The 23,395-nt window shown below is 43.7% G+C and overlaps 1 protein-coding gene across 1 annotated transcript; it reads left to right on the forward strand.

Moving 5' to 3' along the window:
* The first annotated feature begins 663 nt into the window (after nucleotides 1–663).
* LOC100354436 (glutathione S-transferase A4) lies at nucleotides 664–17,654 on the forward strand. The gene is made up of 6 exons (XM_070074658.1): nucleotides 664–793; nucleotides 5,767–5,818; nucleotides 9,675–9,807; nucleotides 12,155–12,296; nucleotides 15,270–15,401; nucleotides 17,385–17,654. The coding sequence occupies exons 1-6, from the start codon at nucleotides 707–709 to the stop codon at nucleotides 17,505–17,507; spliced, it is 669 nt and encodes a 222-aa protein (XP_069930759.1). The 5' UTR covers nucleotides 664–706; the 3' UTR covers nucleotides 17,508–17,654.
* The last annotated feature ends 5,741 nt before the right edge of the window (nucleotides 17,655–23,395 follow it).

Here is a 23,395-nt window from a genome sequence, read left to right on the forward strand (position 1 = left end):
AACCACTTGCAGTTGAGGACACGACAGCAGACAGAGGTTTAGTCTCAGGTGGCTCAGCTCACTGGTGACCAGGTAAGGACCAGGATTCTGTCTTGTGCAGGCCTATATCTGTGTTCGTCTCAGGACTCTGTGAAGTCTTGTGACAGAAATCAAGAAGTTCCAATTCTGAGCCAACACTTTAATGCAAACAGGGCCTCCTCTTTGCTGCTGTTAGCAAATCTTTGTTGCTGCTGTTGTTTGTCTTGCAAGGTCATCCATGAAGCCATTATATTAACTCCTGGTTCATATCTCAAAATGCCAGAAGCAGAATACATTGAAACCTTGACATGTATAGCTTTTTGTTTGCCTTAAGTTGCGAGATACAGCATTACTAAAGTAGGAACAGTGCAAAAAACAGTTGTGCACAATTTAAAGACTAATTATAAAGACTCAAGAAAGAGGACTTTGTTGGCATCTCAGAAGCCCTGAATTTCCTTCCTCAATCACAATGCCCATTCTTCTCATCAGAGCTAACACCATCCTTCTTCGACAATAATTACTTTCTCTTTTTTTTTTCCAGTTTTACATCATGTGTATGCATCCCTAAACAATAGTTTTTGCATATCTGTTTTAGAATTGCTTTAAATGGAGACATACTGTATGGTGTGTATTGTTATTTAAATATATTTAAAATTTTTGCCTTTTAGGAAACCCTGAGCCAGGAGTCATGGCAGCCAAACCCAAGCTCTACTACTTTAATGGCAGGGGCCGGATGGAGTCGATCCGCTGGCTGCTGGCTGCAGCAGGAGTGGAGGTTGGTTCCTGATTGGGAAAAGGAAGGAGGATATTTTGGGTTGGATCGAAGTGGTCTCCTTTTCCCCTCAGAATTCTGATGGTGCCTCCAGGCTGTGTCTACTCTTTCCTTTTCTAGCAGCCTTCCTGTGTAGGGGATGAGGGAGGGAAGGATTGTAGTTCTGGGGCCCAGAGGTGGAAGAGACATTAGGGAGAAGTTGGAGGGGCTGAGAGGTGTTCTGGGAGCTCCACAGGGCTGAAAAGACCTTGGTGGATCTACAGAGAGAGAAGGGAGACCCACATTGGACTTGGTTTCTCCATTAGGATCAGCTGATTTTCTGGGTCTTTGCAGTTTCCCCCTGCACACCTGAGTCACGGCTGTCAGCTAGAACCTTGGGCCTAGCTGCAGTCCTATCTCTCCTTGTGCCCTCCCCGACAAGGTCTGCACTATAAATTTCCTCCCCACTGACTCTTCCATAGACTTCCACAAATGCTTTGGGATTGTTCTGTTTCAGGCGTGTGTAGACTTCCTTTTCACTGTTTGAATGTCATCTCCCACAGAGCAAGGACTTATTTCTTTGGTTTTGTCTTTTTCCTTTTGAAGCCTTCTCCCCTACACTGCTCATCTTACCACTTGCTTCAAGATTTGGGGGACAAAAAGGACTCTCACAAAAGGTTTGGAAACACACCAACGATAAATTTTGATAACCTTGCCTGAGTCATGCTCTTCTCTTTTTTTATTTTTAAAAATTTATTTATTTGAAAAACAAAGTTACAGAGAGAGAGAGATCAAGACAGAGAGAGGTCTTCCATCTGCTGGTTCACTCCCCAAATGCCCACAACAGCCAGAGCTGAGCTGATCTGAAGCGGAGCCAGGAGCTTCTTCAGGGTTTCCCGCTGAGTGAGGGGCCTAAGTACTTGGACCATCCTCCAGTGCTTTCCCAGACACATTAGCAGTGAGCTGGATCAGAAGTGGAGCAGCTGGGACTGGAACTAGCATGCATATGGGATGCTGGCACAGCAGGCCAGGGCTTTAACCCCCTGTGCCACAGTGTTGACCTGAGTCATGATCTTTTAACTTCTTCCTTTGAGTATATGTGCATCAAAGAGAAATCTGATTTGTCCTGAAATGGAAGGAGACTGACATTTAAGAGGGAGGTGAAAGAAAAGAGACAAGGGAAGAGGAGAAATCACTGGGGGAGGTATAGAGAAAGGACTAGAGTTTGGAGGGAAGTGCATAGGTAAGGAAAGGAGACAAGGTCTTGGGAACACTGTCTAAGCTAATCTACTCTTACCTCTGTGACAATTTTCAGCTGCATGAAAGCTGGTAGATTTGTGGTTCCTTTTAACATTTTATTCTGGAAATTTTGGGGCTTTAAAAAATGTTATTTTTAATTTTAACAGATTCAATGTGATTTGTAGATATAATTCTTAATTGAAAGAGTTATAGTGAGAAGGGGGAGAGAGAGAGAGAGAGAGAGAGAGAGAGACTGAGAGAGAGAGAGAGAAAGGGAGGTACCTTCTGGAGCTGGGCTGATCCAAAGCAAGGAGCCAGGAGCTTCTTCCAGGCCTCCCACTGGGTGCAGGGGCCCGAGCACTTGGGCCATCTTCTGCTGCTTTTCCAAGGCACATTAGCAGGGAGCTGGATCAGAAGTGAAGTGGAGCAGCTGGGATTCAAACTGGTGCCCATGTGGGATGCCAGCCCTGCAAGTGGTGATTTAACCCACTGAACTACAGTGCCAGCCCCATTGTAAATACAATTTTAAGAATATAATGAAATTCTCTCCCTCCCTCTCTCTCACTCTCCATCCTTCCCTTTTCTTTTTTTTTAAATTTTTTCAGATTACATATTTTAAATATACATTACAGTAAAAAGGCTCAATACTTCACTGAATAAGAAATTTAAGAGGGGCTGGCTCTGTGGCACAGTGGGTTAACACCCTGGCTTGAAGCGCCAGCATCCCATATGGGCACTGGTTCGAGACCTGGCTGCTCCACTTCCCATCCAGCTCTCTGCTATGGCCTGGGAAGGCAGTAGAAAATGGCCCAAGTCCTTGGGCCCCTGCACCCATGTGGGAGACCTGGAGGAAACTCCTGGCTCCTGGCTTTGGATGAGCGCAGCTCTGGCCTTTGCAGCTAGTTGGGGAGTGACACAACAGATGGAAGATCTCTCTCTCTCTCTCTCTCTCTCTCTTTCTCTCTCTCCCTCTCTTCTCTCTTTCAAATAAATAAATCATTTTTTAAAAAGTTGTACAAAACTATATTTGCAGCAATAATGACATACAGACTTTTTTCTTTTTTTAAATTTTAGCTCACACATATAGGTGAGAACATGTGGTATTTTCTGGGTCCAGCTTATTTCACTCAATATGATGTCTTCCAGTTTGCATCCATTTTGCTGCAAATGGTAGAAATTCATTCTTTTCTTATAGCTGAATAATATTCCATTATGTATATATACCACATTTTCTTTATACATCTAATGATGGATACCTTGGTTGATTCCACATTTGGCTATTGTGAATAGTGCTGCTATAAGCATAGTGGTGCAGGTATTTCTTTGATACATTGTGTACAAGTCTTTTGGATGTATATCTAGTAATGGGATTGCTGGATCATGTGGCAAATCTATTTCTAGTTTTCTAAGAAATCTCCACATGGTTTTCCACAGTGGCTACACTAATTTACATTTCCACCAAAGGTGTGTAAGTGTTACCCATTGTCCACATCCTTGTCAGTGTTTGTTACTCTCTGTGTTTTGGATTTCAGCCATTCTGACAGGGGTGAGGTGATATCTTCTTGTGGGTTTGATTTGCATTTCCCTGATGGTCAGCGATGTTGAGCATTGTTTCATATATTTGTTGGCCATTTGTATTTCTTTTTTGGGGAACTGTATATTGAAATCCTTTGCCCATTTCTTAACTGGATTGATTGTTTTTTGTTGTTGAGTTTTTTAAGTTGCTTGTATATTTGGGATATTAATTATGTGTCAGATAGGTGGTTTGCAATTTTTTTTCCCATTCTGTTGGCTATATCTTCACCCTATTGATCATTTCCTTTGCTATGCAAACTTCTGAGTTTAATATACTCCCATTTGATTAGTTTTGCTTTTATTGACTTCTGCTTTGATGGTCTTCTCTAATAAGTCATCCCCTACACCAATATCTTGTAGTGTTTTCCCTACATCTCCTTCCAGCAACTTCATAGTCTCAGGTTAAGTCTTTGATCCATCTTGAGTTGATTTTTATATGCAGTGTGCAGAGAGAGGTATAGATCTAATTTTATTCTCCTACATACATCCAGTTTTGCCAGCACCATTTGTTGAAGAGATTATTCTTACTCCACTGTATGGTCTGAACATTTTATCAAAAATCAGTTGGCTCAGCCAGCGCCGCAGCTCACTAGGCTAATCCTCCGCCTTGCGGTGCCAGCACACTGGGTTCTAGTCCCGGTCGGGGCGCCGGATTCTGTCCCGGTTGCCCCTCTTCCAGGCCAGCTCTCTGCTGTGGCCCGGGAGTGCGGTGGAGGATGGCCCAAGTCCTTGGCCCTGCATCCCATGGGAGACCAGGAGAAGCACCTGGCTCCTGCCATCGGATCAGCGCAGTGCGCCCGGCCACAGCGCGCCGGCTACGGCGGCCATTGGAGGGTGAACCAACGGCAAAGAAAGACCTTTCTCTCTGTCTCTCTCTCTCACTGTCCATTCTGCCTGTCAAAAAAATAAATAAATAAAAAATAAAAAATAAAAAAAATCAGTTGGCTATATGTATGAGGATTAATTTCTGGGCTCTATATTCTGTTCCATTGATCTGTGTGTGTGTGTGTGTGTGTGTGTGTGTGTGTGTTTTAATGCTAGTACCATGCTAGTTTGATTACTCTAGCTTTGTAGTATGCTTTCAAGTCTGATATTGTGATGCCTCCAACTTGATTTTTCTTGTTCAGGGTCATTTTGGCTATTTAATACCAAAACTAAACAAAGATGTAGCATGAAAAGAAAACTACAGATCTATACCCTTAATGAACATAGATGCAAATATTCTCAACAATATACCAACAAATTGAATCCAACACCTCATAAGATCATACATCATGATCAAATGGGATTTATCCCAGAAGTGCAAGGATGTTCAACATTTTCAAATCAATCAACATCATAAATCACGTCAATAGAATGAGGAACAAAAAATATGATCATCTCAATAGATGCAGAGGAAGCATTTGATAAGGTTCAATACCCTTCATAATGAAAATCTTCCACAAACTAGGTTTAGAGGAATATTCCTCAAAATTATAAAGGTTATATGTTATGAACCAACAGCCAATATCATTCTGAATGAGGAAAAGCTGAACGCTTTTCCCCTCAGATCTGGAACAAGACAAAGATGTCTACTTTCGTCACTCTTTTTCAATATAGTACTGGGAGTTTTAGCAAGAGCAATCAGGGAGAAGAAAGAAATAATGGGCATCAAAACTGGAAAAGAGGAAGTCGAATTATCCATGTTTGCAGATGATATGATGTTGTACATGGAAAAACCTAAACACTCCACCAAAAAGCTGTTAGAATTAATAAACCAATTCAGTAAAATTACAGGTTACAAAATAAGCATACAAAACAGTAGCTTTTTTATGCTAATGATGAACCCACAGAAAGAGAAATCAAGAAAGAAATCCCATTCACAATAGCCACACACATAAAATCAAATATTTAGGCATAAATTTAACCAAAGAAGTGAAAGATCTTTACAATGAAAACTATTAAACATGAATTAAAGAAGTCATCAAGGACACAAAAAATGGACAGATATTCCTTGATCATGGATTGGAAGAATCCATATCATTAAAATGTCTTTACTACCTAAAGCGAAATCTACAGATTCAATGCAATTCCTATCACAATACCGATGATATTTGTTGCTAGACATTTCATGCTGTCAGCATTTCACGTTGTCTCTCTTTTTTAGGAAAATAAAATAAAATATTCTTTCCTTCTTTATCTAGTTTGAAGAAGAATTTTTGGAAACAAGAGAAGAATACGAAAAGTTGCAGAAGGGTGAGCCTAGATTATTCAATGTTATCTTATTAGAAAAAATAGAAACATTTGTTTTGTTATAAAAAACACATAGCTCTAGAACAATAACTATAAAAAAAAGGCAAGCACAGCCTGGCTTGTAATATTGCTTGACTGCTCACTGTGTCCCTGGCATATCTAAATGTATTATCACCTTGGCCTTCACAATGCTTGTCAATATTGTTTTGCTGGTGACCTCAATGGGCATGATAGCATGAGCTGACCTGTGCCAACTTGCTTGAAACTCCCCATCCCACTGGAGAATCCTTGAAGAATTACAAAATTCTGATCCAGTGGATCAGAGGGAGGCAGCCATGGGAGGGGATGTCCTACTTCTCATGGTCAATGTCCACTTTTCCTTACTTAACAGACACCGTTGCAGCAGGTCACAGAGGAGAATCAAGGTTCTGGAAAAGATCCAAGCTTGATTACACGTCGACCATAATTATTACAATTCTCCAGAAAAATTTCTCACACTGAGAAAAATACTTTCACAGTATTTTTTGAACTTCTTTTTAAAATTGTTTTAAAGATTTTTATTTAATTATTTGACAGGTAGAGTTAAAGACAGTGAGAGAGACAGAAAGAAAGGTTCCCCTTCTGTTGGTTCACTCCTCAAATGGCCACAATGGCCAGAGCTATGCTGATCCGAAGGCAGGAGCCAGGTGCTTCCTCCTGGTCTCCCATGCAGGTGCAGGGCCCAAGCACTTGGGCCATCCTCCTCTGCCTTCCCGGGCCACAGCAGAGAGCTGGACTGGAAGAGGAGTAACCGGGAATAGAACCCGACGCCCATATGGGATGCCGGCGCTGCAGGCAGAGGATTAACCTAATGCGCCACCGCTCTGGTCCCTATTTTTTGAACTTCTAATAGCCCTAATTTGTATTTTCTGTGCCTAAGGAAATGCAAGTGTCCTCAGTCATGAAATTAACACAAAATATTTTTTTTAAAGATTTATTTATTTGATTTGAAAGGCAGAGTTACAGAGAGAGGGGGAAAGACAGAGAGAAAGAGGTCTTCCCTCCACTGGTTCACTCCCCAAACAGCCGCAACAGCCAAGGCTGGGCTAGACTGAAGCCAGGAACCTGGAGCTTCTTCCAGGTCTCCCACGTGGGTGCAGGGGCCCAAGCACTTGAATCATCTTCTGCTGATTTTCTCAGGCCATTAGCAGGCAGCTGGTTGGGAAGTGCAGCAATCGGGACACAAACCAGTGCCCATAATGGAGCCGACGTCACAGATGTCAGCTTTACTTGCTATGCCACAACACTGACCCCAAGGGCAATGCTTGGGGGCAATGCTTTTTTTTTTGTTTTTTGGACAGGCAGAGTGGACAGTGAGAGAGAGAGAGAGAGAGAGAAAGGTCTTCCTTTGCCGTTGGTTCACCCTCTAATGGCGCTGCGGCCGGCGCACCGCACTGATCTGAAGACAGGAGCCTGGTGCTTCTCCTGGTCTTACATGGGGTGCAGGGCCCAAGCACTTGGGCCATCCTCCACTGCCTTCCCGGGCCACAGCAGAGAGCTGGCCTGGAAGAGGGGCAACTGGGACAGAATCCAGCACCCCGACTGGGACTAGAACCCGGTGTGCCGGCACTGCAGGCTGAGGATTAGCCTAGTGAGCCATGGCGTCGGCTGCAATGCTTATTTAAAAGACGTGTTTAACATTCAGTATATCTTTTTAAACATTTTATTTATGTATTCATTCTTTGAGAGGCAGAGAAAAGGGGAAGAGGGAGAGAGAGAGCAAAACAGGATCTTCCATTTACTGTTTCATTTCCCAAATGTTCTCAGGGCTGGGACTAGGCCAGGATCAAAGCCAGCACATAGGAACTCGATCCAGGTCTCCCATGTGGATGTCAGGGACTCAACTATTTGAGCCATCACCTGCTGTCCCCCAGGCTCTGTGTTGCTAGGAAGCTGGAGTTAGGAGCTGGAGCCAGCTATCAAACTTCGGTTAACTCTGATGTGGGATGCTGGTGTCTTAACTGCTAGGTTAAGTGCACCCCTGTGCAAAGCTCTTAATTGTTCCACCCTGATGCTGTTACTTGGGACACCCTCCTGGGCATGACTGCTATTTTTGGACAGGAAGCAGAGTCAGACCGCAGAGAGAACATGGGACAATGTTCAGGGGGCCCACTTCTTTGGGCTTAGCTATCCCTAGACTGTGTGAGTTTCGGCAAATCATGTCCACTTCCCTTGGCCTCTGCATTGCTCTATTTATAATATGAGGGGATTGAAATAAATGGCACCAAAGATCCTTACTTTCTCTCATGATCTGTGATTTTTAGAAGTCCTTCTGAAGAAGGTGGTCAGATCCTAAAGCAGGCATCATTTCTACGATATTTCCACAGCAGGACAGTGCCTGCTTTTAGATGCTTGCCCAACATGTGACAAATATAGAAAGACCTGGAGCGAGCGGAAGTTTTGCAGCCCCTCCATTAATAATAATACATTTCCAAAGCATGGTCACAAGCCTGATCTTATTCCTAACTCAAAAAGACTGGGTAATTGAGAAGGGGAGATACTGTTCCAGATAAGACTCACTAAATATCAGAGTCTCAGAGGAGTCCCAGACTTGCTTCACTCATCCAGTTAGGCAGGAACACTCGCCCTTTGGGGAACTATCACTGGCTGGATGGCCTCTCCCATCTCCTACTGCCTTTTGTTAAATCAGGTGTGAGCAGTTTTAGAAGTAGGAGAAATTAATTTCCTTGGTTCCTATATTGGATCAAGTTCCTCATTCTCAAGTATGTGCAGGTTATTTGTGAAAATTTAAACCCTACTCATTGCTTTAAGACTCCCTGAAAAGAGCCCATTGTATTACATCTTTAAATTAATTGTTTACACAGGCGGCCACTTCAAAAAGAACTCACTTTACTGAACATTGATTTCCGACAATATTAAGTTTTACATATATCGTATTTCATTCTTCCAAAGTCCTATCAGACAGATATTATTGCTATTTTAGAGGAAGAAAGTTGGTGCTCAGATAAGTAATTTGTTTAGTTTCATGGTAGAATGGGCTAAAGCTGACACATGAACGCTAGTCTGCCTGGGTTCTTGCTATCATGTCCATCCTGCCATTGAGTACACCTAGAGTGATACCCAATGTGATTTTTAAAGAATTCAGACTCCCAGACTCCACCTCTGAATCAGAATACCCGAAAAATAGAGTGGATTACTTTAATTTTAATTATTTATTTATTTGAGAGGCAGAGAGACAGAACCCGCCCCCAATACACACACACAAACACACACACACACAGACAGAGTGAGAGAAAAAATCTCATCTTTTGGTTCACTCTACGTATGCCCACAATGTCCAGGACCAAGCTGGACCAAAGCTGGGAACTCAGTCCAAGTCTCCCACATGGGTGGCAGGAACCCAATTACCTGAGCCATCCCCTCTGCCTTCCAGGGTCTACATCAGCAGGAAGCTGGAGTCAGGAGCCAGAGCAGGGAATCTAACCCAGGTACTCCAATGTGGGACCAGACTACCTTAACTGACCCACCCTAGAGTGGATGTCTTAACAATCCCTCACCCCAAGTGATTCTTATGCAGCCTAAACTTTGAGAACCAGAAACTTGTATAGTATATAGTATAACTTAATTACAGCACATGTGGAAAGGCTTACATAATCACGATTAATCCATACACAACAATAAATCTCAAATTTTAGAAGAAGTGAATGGTAGCTATTCCTCACCAGCTAGGGCCTTTAACTCCTCACTTTGGATGGAAGCTTGGAGTCATTCCATGAAATTATTAATGCACCATGCTGCAGACTTCCTGTACCCACTGCAGGAGTCTATCTACCTTAACCTCTCTTTGCTCAATCCACAGATGGGTGCCTGCTTTTCGGCCAAGTGCCTTTGGTTGAAATTGATGGGATGATGCTGACGCAGACCAGAGCTATCCTCAGCTACCTTGCTGCCAAGTACAACTTGTATGGGAAGGACCTGAAGGAGAGAGTCAGGTACTATAGTGTTCATGCTTGTACTTGATTCTTATCCAAGCTTCCAACCGAGCCCAGTTGAAGGTGTGTAACATTCAGCTGGCACTGAGGGGAGAAGGCAAGGGCATTGCTGGGAGGACGCCCTTGACAGACCTGGAAGGCCAAGGCAGAATTCTGCATGACTACTCCAATCTCCCTCCTTTTGTGTAGTACTTGTAGAGGTCTGCATTCAGCGCTCATGTTCTCTCCCCTCTACTCACAAAATACGTTCACAGAAAATGACCTGGTAAACTATTTTACGTGAGCAAAAAAATGAGTGACTCAGCAAACAAGTATTAAGCACTGCACCACTGATCTATTTGCCCTAAATAATGCTGCATCACACTTGCAACACAGTGACCTAAGTCAGTAAGTGTGTATTAGGGCTCACCAGTCTAAGGGTCAGCTGGGTGGTTGACCTCTCTGGGCCAGGCTTGACTTCTCTCAGCTGGATTTACTCATATGTTTCTCGTCAACCAGTAGTTGGCCAGCCGGCTTTGCTTTGGGATATTGGCCCTTAGCTGAGAGACAAAGGGACCAAGTGTTCCCCAGGCTTTCATGCTGGGCTTGTTTTTGTGGCAGCTGGGCCAGGTTCTAAGGCTGAGAGCCTCTTACCTTCTGAGCTCAGGACAGGTCCCTCATCATTTCCACCTCATTCTATAGATCAGAGCAAGTTACAAGGTTAGTCTTGGAAAGAACACCATCTATTGCTGGAAGGAGCTGCCAAGACCCGTGAGAAATACTGGAAGGTGAAGGATTACAGTCACTTCTTTTGTATAATCATAAGCATATCTTCCCTGTGCTGTGCGCTGTACTAGGCCTGGCTGAGAGCAATTGGGTTATTAATGCCAGGGATAGTTTAGTGTCACAGGAGGTAAGTAGATTAGGACAACACAAACACTTGAACTTATAAAATTTTACCTGAATTTACCATTAGCATGGACGTGGTGGGATAGTGTTTACAGAAGACATGGTGGCAGAAAGGCCCAAGTTCAATCGTTCAATCAAAGGAGAAAGCATAATCCAGGAATGAGAGAAGTCCTTAAAATTATAGAACCTTACCCCAACTTTCTCATATCCCCACCTTTATTTTTTTAAGCTTTTATTTATTTACTTGAAAGGCAGAGTTACAGACAGAGAGAGGAAGAGACAGAGAGAGGTCTTCCACCCACTGATTCATTTCCTAAATGGCCGCAACAACCGGAGCTGAGCCGATCTGAAGCCTACTCTGAGTCTCCCACACGGATGTGAGGGCCCAAGCACTTGGGTCATCCTCCACCATCCACCATGCCACAGCACCCCCACTCCCCCCACCCCCGCCCTGTGTCCCCATCTTTAAAATGGTTTACTCTTTCCAACTTGCAATCCCCAAATGTCCAGAGAAGCAGTTTCAAACACTGTGTGTGGAATCTTTTAGTAACAATGCAAATAAGTATTAATATGCAAAAGCAGACTATTTTCTCACTGCTTTGATTCATATTGATATTAAAAAAATTCCATTACTTTCCCTCCAAGAGATGTGTCCTAAACTATTTGGATAGTGTCATTGGTATTCTTCTCTCCAGATTAGGCAGAAACTGTAACAGACTAAAGCAAGTGGGCCAAGTAATAATATAAAGAAAAATGATTAAGTAATTCAGATAGGGCAATGAAGGTATGTTATTGTTTTATATGCTGTTAAAAAGAAAGACCAGGACTACAGAAGATCATTAAACCAAATGGGTTGAGCGATTAACACATCATAGAGGACAAAAAGCTGTCCTTGGATTGATGGCTAGCACAGTGTGAACACAACAGAAGACCAGCAAATAGCAGTAATATGCCTTCCACTACTAGTTTCCTTACTAGCTTTTAAAATAGAGTTTGTCAATGAAAGGAACACTTTAAAGGGAATGAAATAGACTTGTTTATCTGAATAACTTTCCCTTCTCAGTTGCCATGTCAAGGGACATCTGTAAAATTACATTTCTTTTCTAAATAAGTGAAAAGATTTCAGTACTAATAGCTTTGCACTTCTGGTAAGCTTCATTGAGTTCAGTTTTTAAAGGCTTAATTAACTCAGTCATTTGCTTATAGCTTATGGCAGATTTCAACCTAGATGAACTTGTTAATTCTTTAATGCATCCTTTTATTCAATAAATACTTTCAGAGACCCTACTGTATCCCAGTGACTTGGCTGCTTTTGGTACTAGAAATCATTTGGGAGAGTGACAGCTTAAGGGAAACAAAAAGCCTTTGCCCCAACGTCTGTTTATACTAAAGCAGTGTCAGGTTAGGAAAGCCTGTACCCGAAGTTTCTTTCCATCTGAGAGCCCATGGTGTTTTGTAGGATTGACATGTATGCTGATGGCACCCTGGACCTGATGCTGATGATGGCTCTGACTGCCTTCAAACCACCCGAGGAAAAACAGAAGAATATTGATTTAATCTTGAATAAAGCCAAAACCCGTTACTTCCCTGTCTTTGAGAAGGTAGGATGCAAGGACCCAGGGTGTGTTCCATCTCCTGTGCTAAGCATATTCAAATATGACTTTCTGAAAAGGTAAACCGTGTTAGAGCTTTCGTGCTCAGGGATCAAAATTCAAATAAGGGGGCCAGAGTTGTGTATGGGCACCGATTCAAGTCCCGGCTGCCCCACTTCTGATCCAGCTCCCTGCTAATGGCCTGGGAAAGCAATGGAAGATGGCCTAAGTAGTTGGGCCCCTACCACCCACAGGGGAGACCTGGAAGAGGCTCCTGGATCCTGTCTTCAGCCTGGCACAACCCTGGCTGTTGTGGCCGTTTGGGGAATAAACCAGTAGATGGAAGATTCTCTCTCTCTGACTTTCAAATAAATAAATAAATACAACCTTAAAAGAACACAAATAGACAAAACCCCAAAACTTAAATAAAGGTTCCAGAATAAACAACAGGTAAATTTGTGGTGCTACCAACAAAATTCAATTCCAACAGAATTGAAACAAACCACGCTTCATGCAGATACACAGCATATCTGTTCTAATTTGGAGCATAAACCATTAGCCCAATGTGGGGAGCAACTCGGACTAGACTAAGTTACTGGAATTAAGACTTATTCTATACATCTGCTCTCCCACAATACGGCGCTGGGAGAGGAGGAAACAGCTTCTACGCAGCTGCCTCCAGTTCAACCAATAAACAGCAGGACCTGCTCCTGATTGGAGGAGAGCAGCGTACTCGGCGTGTGGGTAGCAGAGTTGGAATTGGTAGAAGAGGACTATAAAGGAGGAGAGAGACAACATGCACCAGGAACATCTAAGAGGAACACCTGAGGAACATCTGAGCAGCCCCCGAGAGAGCCGGCCGGCGGTGTGCCGCTCCCCCGCGGAAGTGGGGAAAGTGGCAGGGGGCACCGCCCTTCCACGGAGGTGGAAGGGACGGCAGCCAACCCGGGAAGAACCAGCAGCAAACCCGGGAAGGGCCGAGCAGACGAAAGAACAACGCAGGGTTTAGTGTCGTTCCTCCACGAAGAGGGGGAGCGACAGCCCAACGTGTCACTGCCTTGAATTCCCTATAGGATGTCCTTTTTAGATCTAATACTGGAAGCAAATCACACCTCTGTCAAAATACAAAGGTCTTTACAGAGGTGATGTTTTTGAAGTCATTTTGGAGTGAATATTAATGAGGAATGTCCTCACAATACATCTGGTGAGGTTCTAAACCCTAAGGATAGCACAGGACAGGGTAAGGAAGATTTGGCAACATAGGACCCCATAAATAAAGGTTTTGGAGCCTTGGGAAAGAATGATTTGCTATTGACTAAACTGTGATGGAGAATTAGTACTGGATCTTTTCCTGTATATCCAGGGACACTGTCCAGTGTTTTTGAAAAGCCTTCCATGCAAAATGAGTTATCATACTACAGATGTTGATTTCTGTGTGTGGTCTAATCTAGTACTTTTCAAGGCATCTAAAAATTATTTATCCAATTGAAAGGCAGAATTTTACAGAGAGAGAGGAGGGAGGAGAGGGATCGGGAGAGGGAGGGAGAGAAATCATCCGTTGGTTCACTTCCCCCATAGATGCAATGGCCAAGAGCTTTCTCCGGGTCTCCCGTGTGGGTGGAAGGGGCCCAAGGACTTGGGCCATCCTCCACTAAATCCCAGGCCATTAGCAGGGAGTTGGACTGGAAGTGGAGCAGCCAAGACTCCAACCAGAGCTCATATAGGATGCTGCCATTGCAGATGGCGACTTTATCTGCTACACCACAATGCCAGCCCCACAAGACATTTTACATTGTTTAGTCAAGTAATCAGTCAACATGTTTCTTATGCCTCTTAATCCAAAAAAATCTCCTTTTCTGGTCTCTCTCTTTCCCTTCTTTTTGTAATACTTTGGATTTTAAATTTTAAAATGTTTTTAAAATTAATTTATTTGAGAGACAAAAGAGGGATGGAGGGAGAGAGAGAGATAGAGAGAAAGAGAGAGAGAGAGAGAGAGAGAGATATCACATTGCTGATTCACTTTCCAAATGCCTGTAACAAACCCCTAGCTTGGAGCTGGGAACTCAAACCAGGTCTTTCATATGTGTGACAAGGATCTAATTACTTGAGCCGTCACCTGCTGCCTCACAGCGGCTGCATTAGCAAGAAGCTGCAGTAGGAGCCAGAGTGGAGTCTTGAACCCAGGTATTCTGATGTGGGACACAGGCTTAGACTTAACCCCTAGACCAGATTCTGGCTCTCTAACTTATTTTTAAACTCCTCTTAATTAGTCTTTGTACTTTTCTTCCTTCCTTCCCTCATTCCTTCCTTCCTTCATTTTTTCCTTCCTTTCTTCATTTTTTCCCTTTCTTTCCTTAATTCCAAATTCTTTTTTAAAAAGATTTATTTTATTTATTTGAAAGCCAGTCATAGAGAGAAGTAGACAGAGAGAGAGAGAGAAAGGGGTGTCTTCCACCTGCTGGTTCACTCCGCAAATGGCCACAATGACTGGAGCTGAGTCGATCTTAAGCCAGGAGCCAGGAGCTTCTTCCAGGTCTCCCATATGGGAGCAGAGGCCCAAGGACTTGGGCCATCTTCTACTGCTTTCCCAGACCATAGCAGAGAGCTGGATTTGAAGTGGAACAGCTGGGACTCGAACCAGTGCCCATAAGGGATGCCAGCACTGCAGGCGGTGGCTTTACCTGCTATGCCACAGTGCTGGCCCTAAGTATAATTTTACTTAGCCATTTCCAGGCTTGTAACCAGAGCCCAGTGCCAGCATTTCATCACACAAGACAGCTCGATAATCACAGGCAAATTTCCAGAAAGATTGTGCCAGTTTACACCATGTGTAAGAGTGTTTGTTTCATCCTATCCTGGTCAGTCTTACAGATTATCTAGAAAAAAGATTCCTCAGTGAAGCTGATCTGTTTAAGAGTTCATGCTTTTGTTAAGTATTTAGTCTTTGCTTCCACTCAATATTTGTTCTTTTTCTTTTTGTAGATTTTGGGAGATCATGGAGAGGATTTTCTCGTTGGCAACACGTTCAGCTGGGCAGATGTGCAACTGTTAGAAGCTATTTTAATGGTGGAAGAGCTCAATGCTTCTGCTCTTACTGACTTCCCTCTGCTGCAGGTGGTGTATTACAGAATGGACAGGAACAATGACTGAAGCAAAGTGTGCTTCCAAATCAATCTTAAAACACCTTGAGAAGAAGGGCTTTAAAATCTTTATTTTATTCATTCTGGTTATTTTCTATTGCTTACATTGTGGGATCTGTTAGGGAAAAAACCACATAAAGGGAGATAGAGATTATTTTGAGTTCTAGCATGAGCATTTACTACCAACCTATTTTCTCTGCTCTGTTTTTTCCACAATGAAGTGAGACTCTCAAGTCTGTCTTTGTTGATTCTGCCTCCACTCCTGCCAGACAGCCCTGTCTGCTTTGTGTCCCCTGATGTCCAGGCCTGCAGGCCTTCCAGAGACTGCCCAGGCCATCGGCTCTTAGACCAAATTCTGCTACTGCCAGAACTTACCTGGGCCCTGTTACAATTCCTTAGGAACATTTGCTATAATATGTGACCATGAGTATTGTAGTCTAAGAATAGTATTTTTTTTCTTATTAAGAAAAGAATTAAAATACATATAGTTACATTGGACACTTGTATAAGCCAAAGGAAGAGACAGAAGAGATGGAAGAGAAGAAGGAGGAGGAGGGGGAGGAGAGGGAGGAGGGGGAGACAGAGGAGGTCAGACAGAGGTTACTGTGTGAGACATCCTGGCCTATTATTTTGTGTTTCTCTGAAAATAGGATTATACTGAATACTGCTGTGTGGCTGCTTTTTAACTTTCTTTTCAATGATGGTTAGTATATGGACATATCAACAAATATTTTTCTGCCATATCATGTTATTTTGTTTTCAATGGTCAATAGAATCATATCTTTTTGAAACTTCAGAGCTGTATAAATACAAATGAACAGAGGAGTCTTACACCCACCACTGTCTCCCCACCTTCCTGCCCTTGCAGTCACTCTCATTGGTTTCTTGGGTGTCCTTCCTGTGTTCCTGCTTATGCTGAGATGAGAAAATACGAATGTGTGCTCTGATTCCACCTCTGCCCCACTCTCTTAACAAAACAGACAGCCGTATATATTCTGTTCCTCTCCAGGACTTTGTAAAGCAAACAAAAAATGCATTCTAGAGATCTTTCCCTGTCAATATAGGGACTGTCCTCTTTGCTTTTACATAAGATATCATTTTAAATTTCTGGCTTATCTTTATGTAGGGAAGAACTATAATTTATATAACCAGTTGCCCTTTATGGAAACAGGTGACTTACAATTTTTCACTTTGTTGACATTATTATAGCTATTTCTGTGCTCACATCCTTATTTATTCCCTTATAATAAATTCCTAGAACAAGAACTGATAAGTCAAAGAGTATGAATATTATAGGATTATCATTTAACTCATGCCAGCAATTATGTCACCCTTCCCAGGTAACACCAGCAAACACATATGGAGGAACTCACTCCCATTCAACACACAGAACCTGTAAACCAAAGGTCTAGGCACCCTCCCCTCATACTGTTAGGTATAAGATATAGGTCCAAAGATGACACAGAGGCAACTGCTCAAGATAGGACAGACTTTTAGTGTGGAAAGGGCAGCTGAGTGGAGTCAGAGGTGGGACTGTAGCCCGCCCGGGAGGCTGGAGTGAGTGTTTAGTCCCCTGGGCAGTGGGCAGTTGTCCTTTTTTTGCTCCTTGCCTGGGAAAGAGCCATGCAGCCTCAGAGAGACCCACATTCCCCATGATAAAGCAGGTGGACAGACAGAAAGCCCCCTTGGCAGTTGTAAACAACCTACACCATATGGTCTTATCAGCCCAGGATGTCTCTGGCAAGGAACCATGAGAGACAGTCAGGTGGGCACAAGGTCAGGCAATGGACTACCCCAGTGTTACTTCAGGGTCATGTAGCTTCACCCAAGTACCAGGTGTGGCATTAGCCATTTATGTCCCAAATGGCTTAGCAAGTCCTAACCATGACAAGGGTCTGATTTTTCCTAAAGCTTGTGACTGCCATTGAAGTCCTGATTTTACCATTGCTCATTGCAGGCATTTAAAACGAGAGTAAGCGGCATTCCTACGGTGAAGAAGTTCCTGCAGCCTGGGAGTCAGAAGAAGCCACCCCCAGACAGCCACTATGTGGAAGTAGTCAGGAGAGTCCTATCCATGTAACAGCAGAGGTCCCCGGTGGCTGGAGCCTGATCCGCTTGCACAGGCCACCGAGAGAGAACAGAAGCCAACTGTGGCATCTAAGAATAAAGCTCACGGGAAGGAAAAACCATGCCTATAGCAAATGCAGATTAAATGCATAGAAAACCATTATGAGGTGTGAGGCTTTTTTAATCTTGTCATTTGGAGACGATTGTCTACATACAGCTTTTATGAAATCAACAACCTGTATAAATAAATAGGGGGCAGATAGAGCCCGCAGAGGGCACTGTTCTTGCAGCCTGCATCAAGATCAGTAACAACTGGGGGAGGAAGAGACCAGAGATGTGTGGGAGAAGGATCTTCCCAACACAGCACTGACTGCCCAGTGCTTGGAAAGAAAATAAAATGGGGGCCAGTGTTGTGGCACAGTGGGTTAAGGTGCCAATTGCAATGATGCAATCCATATTAGAGCACTAGTTTGAGTCCCGGTACCTCTGGTTCTGATTCAGCTCCCTGTTAATGCACCTGGGAAGGCAGCAGGAGATGGCCAAGTGCTTGGGCTCCTGCCATCCATGTGGGAGATCAGGACTCACTTCCCGGCTCCCAGTTTCAGCCTGGTCTGGCCTCAGCCATGTCATTTGGGGAGTGAACCAGCAGATGGAAGGTATCTCTCCCCTCCCACCCCACTTCATTCTGCTTTTCGCATAAATAACTCTTTTTTGACAAATGGCCAATGACCAATGGGAGGAAGATGATAGCTGGTGCTAGGAAACCCTAAGGGACAATGTGGGGAACAGCGCATGCCCAGGGAACACCATTTTGAAGCCTGAAAAAGACATTGAAAATCAAGTGATCCTCTTCCACCTGACGGAGAATCCCAAGACTGGGTTTTGCTTTATGAAACAATTCCAGGTAGCATTGTGATTAGGATATAACCAATGAATATTTCCTTACAAAAATTGACCCAAAGAGTCCCCAGCCTTGATGTACTTTCTACAGGTCACCTATCATGTCCCCAAGTCATAGAGTTTGGAGTCCAGCCCCTCACTGGGGCTCACTTAATGGGGGAAGCTGGAGCTGACTCACTGATAGAGAATCTGTCTCTGCTCTGGAGCAGGACTTCTGCCTGTGGTTTTGACAGCTCTAAACACCTGCTAGGACATCCTGTCCTCGGCTATACAATTTACCACTTTTGTGTGTGTATCCAGGGACATATGAGGGGAGGGTCTTCAAACATTTCATGGACAATGTGTATTATCTTTTAATTCCATTTTTCATGAACTTTTGGACACACCCTTGGGTCTTTATTTTTGAAACGACTTAATGACTCATCAGACTTCATGCCATTTCCTCAGGGTCACTGTGGGCTTGTCTGTTCCTTTACTGTATCTGCCCTGGCTGTTCTTCCTCCTTTCTTCAGATGATGGATTGAGCAGCAGAGTTCTGACAACGTGGGCCACACAGCATCCCCTCTCCTAGCCCATGTGGTCAGATCCCATCATGAGAAAGCCATGGCCAGTCAGCTGTCGATGGCAATAAAGACAGAGAGGAAAACACAAGAAGAGAAACTCTGCCCACTTCCACCAAAGCCAAGTGTCTGTACAGAAATTAAGCAGAAAAAGAAAAAGACATTATTTTTAATGTCTAAACTGAAAAAACAATTTATTTTTGTTATACTAACTTACAATTTTCTTTGTTACATTGGTCTTGGTAAGGGCTATACATGGAAAATACAGTTCTTCCCCGACAGAAGTCCCTGGGCCCTTACACCTTGCAGTGGTGCCTCCCTCCAGTAGGCAAGTACTACATGATTGAGTTCCCAAAGCTCCAAGCCAGTTTTGCTTGTGTTCTACATGGTGGGTTTTAAAAACAAGCTCTAAGGCCTGACCTTAACCTGGCACTCTGATATGTTCTCAGAAAATAGTCCAAAGGCAACTGATGACAGACATAGCCAGCCAATCAGTTAAAATACATTTGTACATCTAACCTATTGGACACCTTAGCTCAGCAACATAGCACAGGATCGAGTAATGGACACTTTTCCCCATCCTTGGCTAACAGGAGCTGTGACTCACAGCTGCCGCCTTGTGTCCTGAGAGAGTATTGCACTATGTATCACTAATCCAGGAAAAGGTCAAAATTCAAAATTTGAAGTATAGATTCTATTGAATGCTTGTCATTTTCACACAACTGTTGTTGAAAAAAAATCACAAGTAGAGACATTATAAGTTGGGACCTATTTGTATTTCTTAGTCATTTTTTTGTAGTTTTCTTTGGACTCAGTGCCAGCTTCTTGGGTGGGGTCTTAGCTTCACCAGCAGAAGTGACTATGTGTGCTACGGAAAAGCAAACCTTTGCAAACCCAACAGCACAGGACAACACTCAGTGACCAACTTCTACCTTCTGCTCTTCAGAGAGTCTCAGTTGTGGACAGAGAAAGAAAGGCAAGTGAAGACATCTAGCTTAAAATATCCCTGAGAATGGAGGGCTGGCGGATTGGACAGCCTTTGATCCTCCATTCCAGAAACACTGGGATGGAGACACAGTGAGTAGCCTTGGCCCCCATTTAGCACTCTGGCATGTGAGAATTTCTTGTCTCACAGGCTACAAATCTCTCCTGTTTCAGGTAAATCCTATTTCTGTTATTGTTGTTGTTTGGACCTTGCAAGTAAGTTTCTTCCTGTAGTATTATATCCAGAGGCACATTATTCAATCAGGTGCCAGGACCTGTGGAGCTGACACACAGACTCTGGCTGACCCAACAAAATATAACCATCTTTGTCTGAGAAGCCAGTTGGGAATCCTGTTCTTTCTGTCTATTCCAACCACAGCACTCTTCCTCTTCATAATTAGTTCTCAGATTTATGTAACCTCTCTTATGTGCACAATTTGTACTTTTTATAGCTTATATTTAATTGTGATTTTTTAAAAAAGCTTTATCCTTTCTAAAAGGAATTTCAGGTACCAGGAAACAGGTATGTCTACGTCAGGGATCAAAAGTCTATCATGCCGAAACTACACCAAATAGGGACTGAGTTAGACAAAGGTCAAAGGTCATGAGAGCACTTTCTATGGACCAGGCACCTTTCCAGGTACTCGACATCCACTCTATGATTTAATCCTTTCAACAACTCTCCAAGAGACATCTGATCCTTCAGATTTGCACAGGGGAGGAAATTGAAGCCCTGAGAAGCCAGGGGACCTAAGTTCCTGGAGACAAAGTCAGGACCAGGGTAAGAAGCCAGGCCTACTCTTACCAGGCCCAAGGGGCCTTCCTCTGTCAGAGTTAAGGGCAAATGCATGAAAAGCACACAATTTAGGAAGTCCCAGATGCCAGGTGGGGGGAATGTAGAGGTTGAGTATTCATTATCTGAAAAGCTTGGTATTACAACTGTTTGGATTTCATATTTTTCTGATTTTGGAATATTTGTACATATGTAATGAGATATCATGGGAATGAGACCCAAGCCCCAACACGAAATTCATTTGTGCTTCATATTCACCTTTTACACATAGACTGAAGGTAATTTTATGTAATGTTTCACTGCCCCTGCATTTTGACTGGAATTTTCTTTCTGTACCATCATGTCGGTGCCCAATAAATTTTGGATTTTGGATTTTTGGGTTAGAGATGCTCAGCCTGTCCTCCATCTTCTTTCCCACTGTGGTCACCAATAGCATGAAGGAATCCAGTCTTGTAGGGACTTCCTTGCTCAGCCCAACGTCCACGTGAGAACTTTTTTTTTTTTTTTTTTTTGACAGGCAGAGAGGACAGTGAGAGAGGCACAGAGAGAAAGGTCTTCCTTTTCCATTGGTTCACCCTCCAATGGCCGCTGCGGCCGGAGCACCGCGCTGATCTGAAGCCAGGAGCCAGGTGCTTCTCCTAGTCTCCCATGCAGGTACAGGGCCCAAGGACTTGGGTCATCCTCCACTGCACTCCTGGGCCACAGCAGAGAGCTGGACTGGAAGAGGAGCAACCGGGACAGAATCCGGCGCCCCGACTGGGACTAGAACCCCAGGGTGCTGACGCTGCAGGCAGAGGATTAGCCTATTGAGCCATGGCGCTGGCCTGAGAGCATTTTAATAGTACAGCATTTTAATAGCACCAGGCCAGTGGCCCAGAAAGGGACCTGGGGTGCTTTGCTTTCCTGGCAGTTGTTGTGGACAACCACCAGAGTCCTCGGGCAGTGGACCTGGGTGGCTCCATTCTCCCCTGCAGCATTCACAGGACCTGCCTGGTAGACTCCACAGAGTTTCCTGGTCAGACTCCTAACCACCTGAGACAGTAGCCATTCCAGGGGCTCTGGGGGCAACTGACTCACTTCTGTCATCCGCATTTTCTATGTTCACTCTTCAGTACCCTTAAATCCTTTTTCCACATCCTCTTCTGTTATAGGAGAAACAATAATACTAATAGCTACTGTTATGGAGTGCCGGCCCTGAAACTACCTTGTGCTCAGCATTTATACCTCTTACTTAATCTTCACGACCTCCACGTAAGGCTAAGTTAAGTAACTTTCCATGATCAGAGTTAAATGCTTGGAAGGAGGTTTGAGCATGGTTGGGTCTGGTTGAGGGGTGCCTGCTGTCAATCATGACAGCAGAGGAAGTGAAGGGGGAAGGAGAATCCTCCACTATGATTAGACTGCATTACAAGGCAGCTGGTACAGTGGATGTGTGCAGAGTTCTCAGGTATCACCTAAGCCGTATCACCTATTCACCAGGCTGTAAAATATAAGTAGAAGCACCTGTTATTTCTCATGCCTCCATTTCTCCTTCACAATTGCAAAAGAATCCAATAATCTGGTTCATTCAATTGTCTTTCTTTTCAAGTCTCTGTGGTCAAATCTAAAACTATAATTTAGCTGCATGTAGTATTCTCAGAAGGCATCCCAGAGGATGGATCTATGCAGTGATTAAGCAGCCTGCCAAGTGTGAAACAAGCAGACAGAAGAGTCCCATATCTGGAAGAGATGTCAGAGAAAACTGAATCAGGCAAAGCAACAAAGGCATGATGCCAAGCTAGAAGGCTAGCTGTAGCCTCCTCTAGGGAATGGGTCTGCAAAGGGTTTTCCAAAATTATTTTCCTTAATGTCCGTAATTCTGAGCAATTTCAAAAATTCCATCTTCTGTTGAATCACAGATTATGCACATAGAGAAAACCAAAACAAAGCACTAGAGAGATATCCTTGGCTTTTCGGTAGATAGCAAAGATCACATTTGTTCTCATAAATGAGATGAGTTCAAAAGAAACAAAAAAAAAAATCAGAGGTTGCTTTCTGATTCTTGGTTCAAGACAGGTGTGTGTGTGTGTGTGTGTGTGAGAGAGAGAGAGAGAGAGAGAGAGAAAGAGAGAGAATCAAATGATGGGTTTAGACACAATGCTTGATGCATAGCAGATTCTCAGTATGTCATAGTTTCCCTTGTTCCTTCCAAACATAGAAAAGAGGAGCAGATATTTCTGCTAGCGGCCCTGAGGACAAGATTGGCCTTGGAGTTGCCTAAATAGGACAGCGGAAGTCTTGAACACGGGAGCAGTGTTGTGTTCCGCAGAAACAGCAGTGTGGGTCTAGGGCAGGAAAACCTCCTCTTCCCAAACACCTGCCTGTGGCTTCTGCTCTGTACCAGCCTCCTAAACCCTGGCCCACAGTTCAGTCCTGCTTCCTGTAATTGCAGAGAATGAAGCTTAGAAAGGTGGCATTGTCGGGGAAAGAGCCCCTTTACACCAAGAAAGGAAAGGCAGAGTGAGATGCTCCTCGACCTTCAGCACAAAGTCTGCAAGAACAGACATGCACGGCAGCCCCAGGGCCACCCACCCACTGCATAAACGAAAAAGGGCTAACAGAAAAGACAGAACAGTCTCGGGCTGGCGATTCTGGCCAAGCAATAACCTTGTATGAAGGGGCTTC

The sequence above is a fragment of the Oryctolagus cuniculus genome, chromosome 5 (genome assembly GCF_964237555.1).
Source record: "Oryctolagus cuniculus chromosome 5, mOryCun1.1, whole genome shotgun sequence".
Lineage (NCBI taxonomy): Eukaryota > Metazoa > Chordata > Mammalia > Lagomorpha > Leporidae > Oryctolagus > Oryctolagus cuniculus.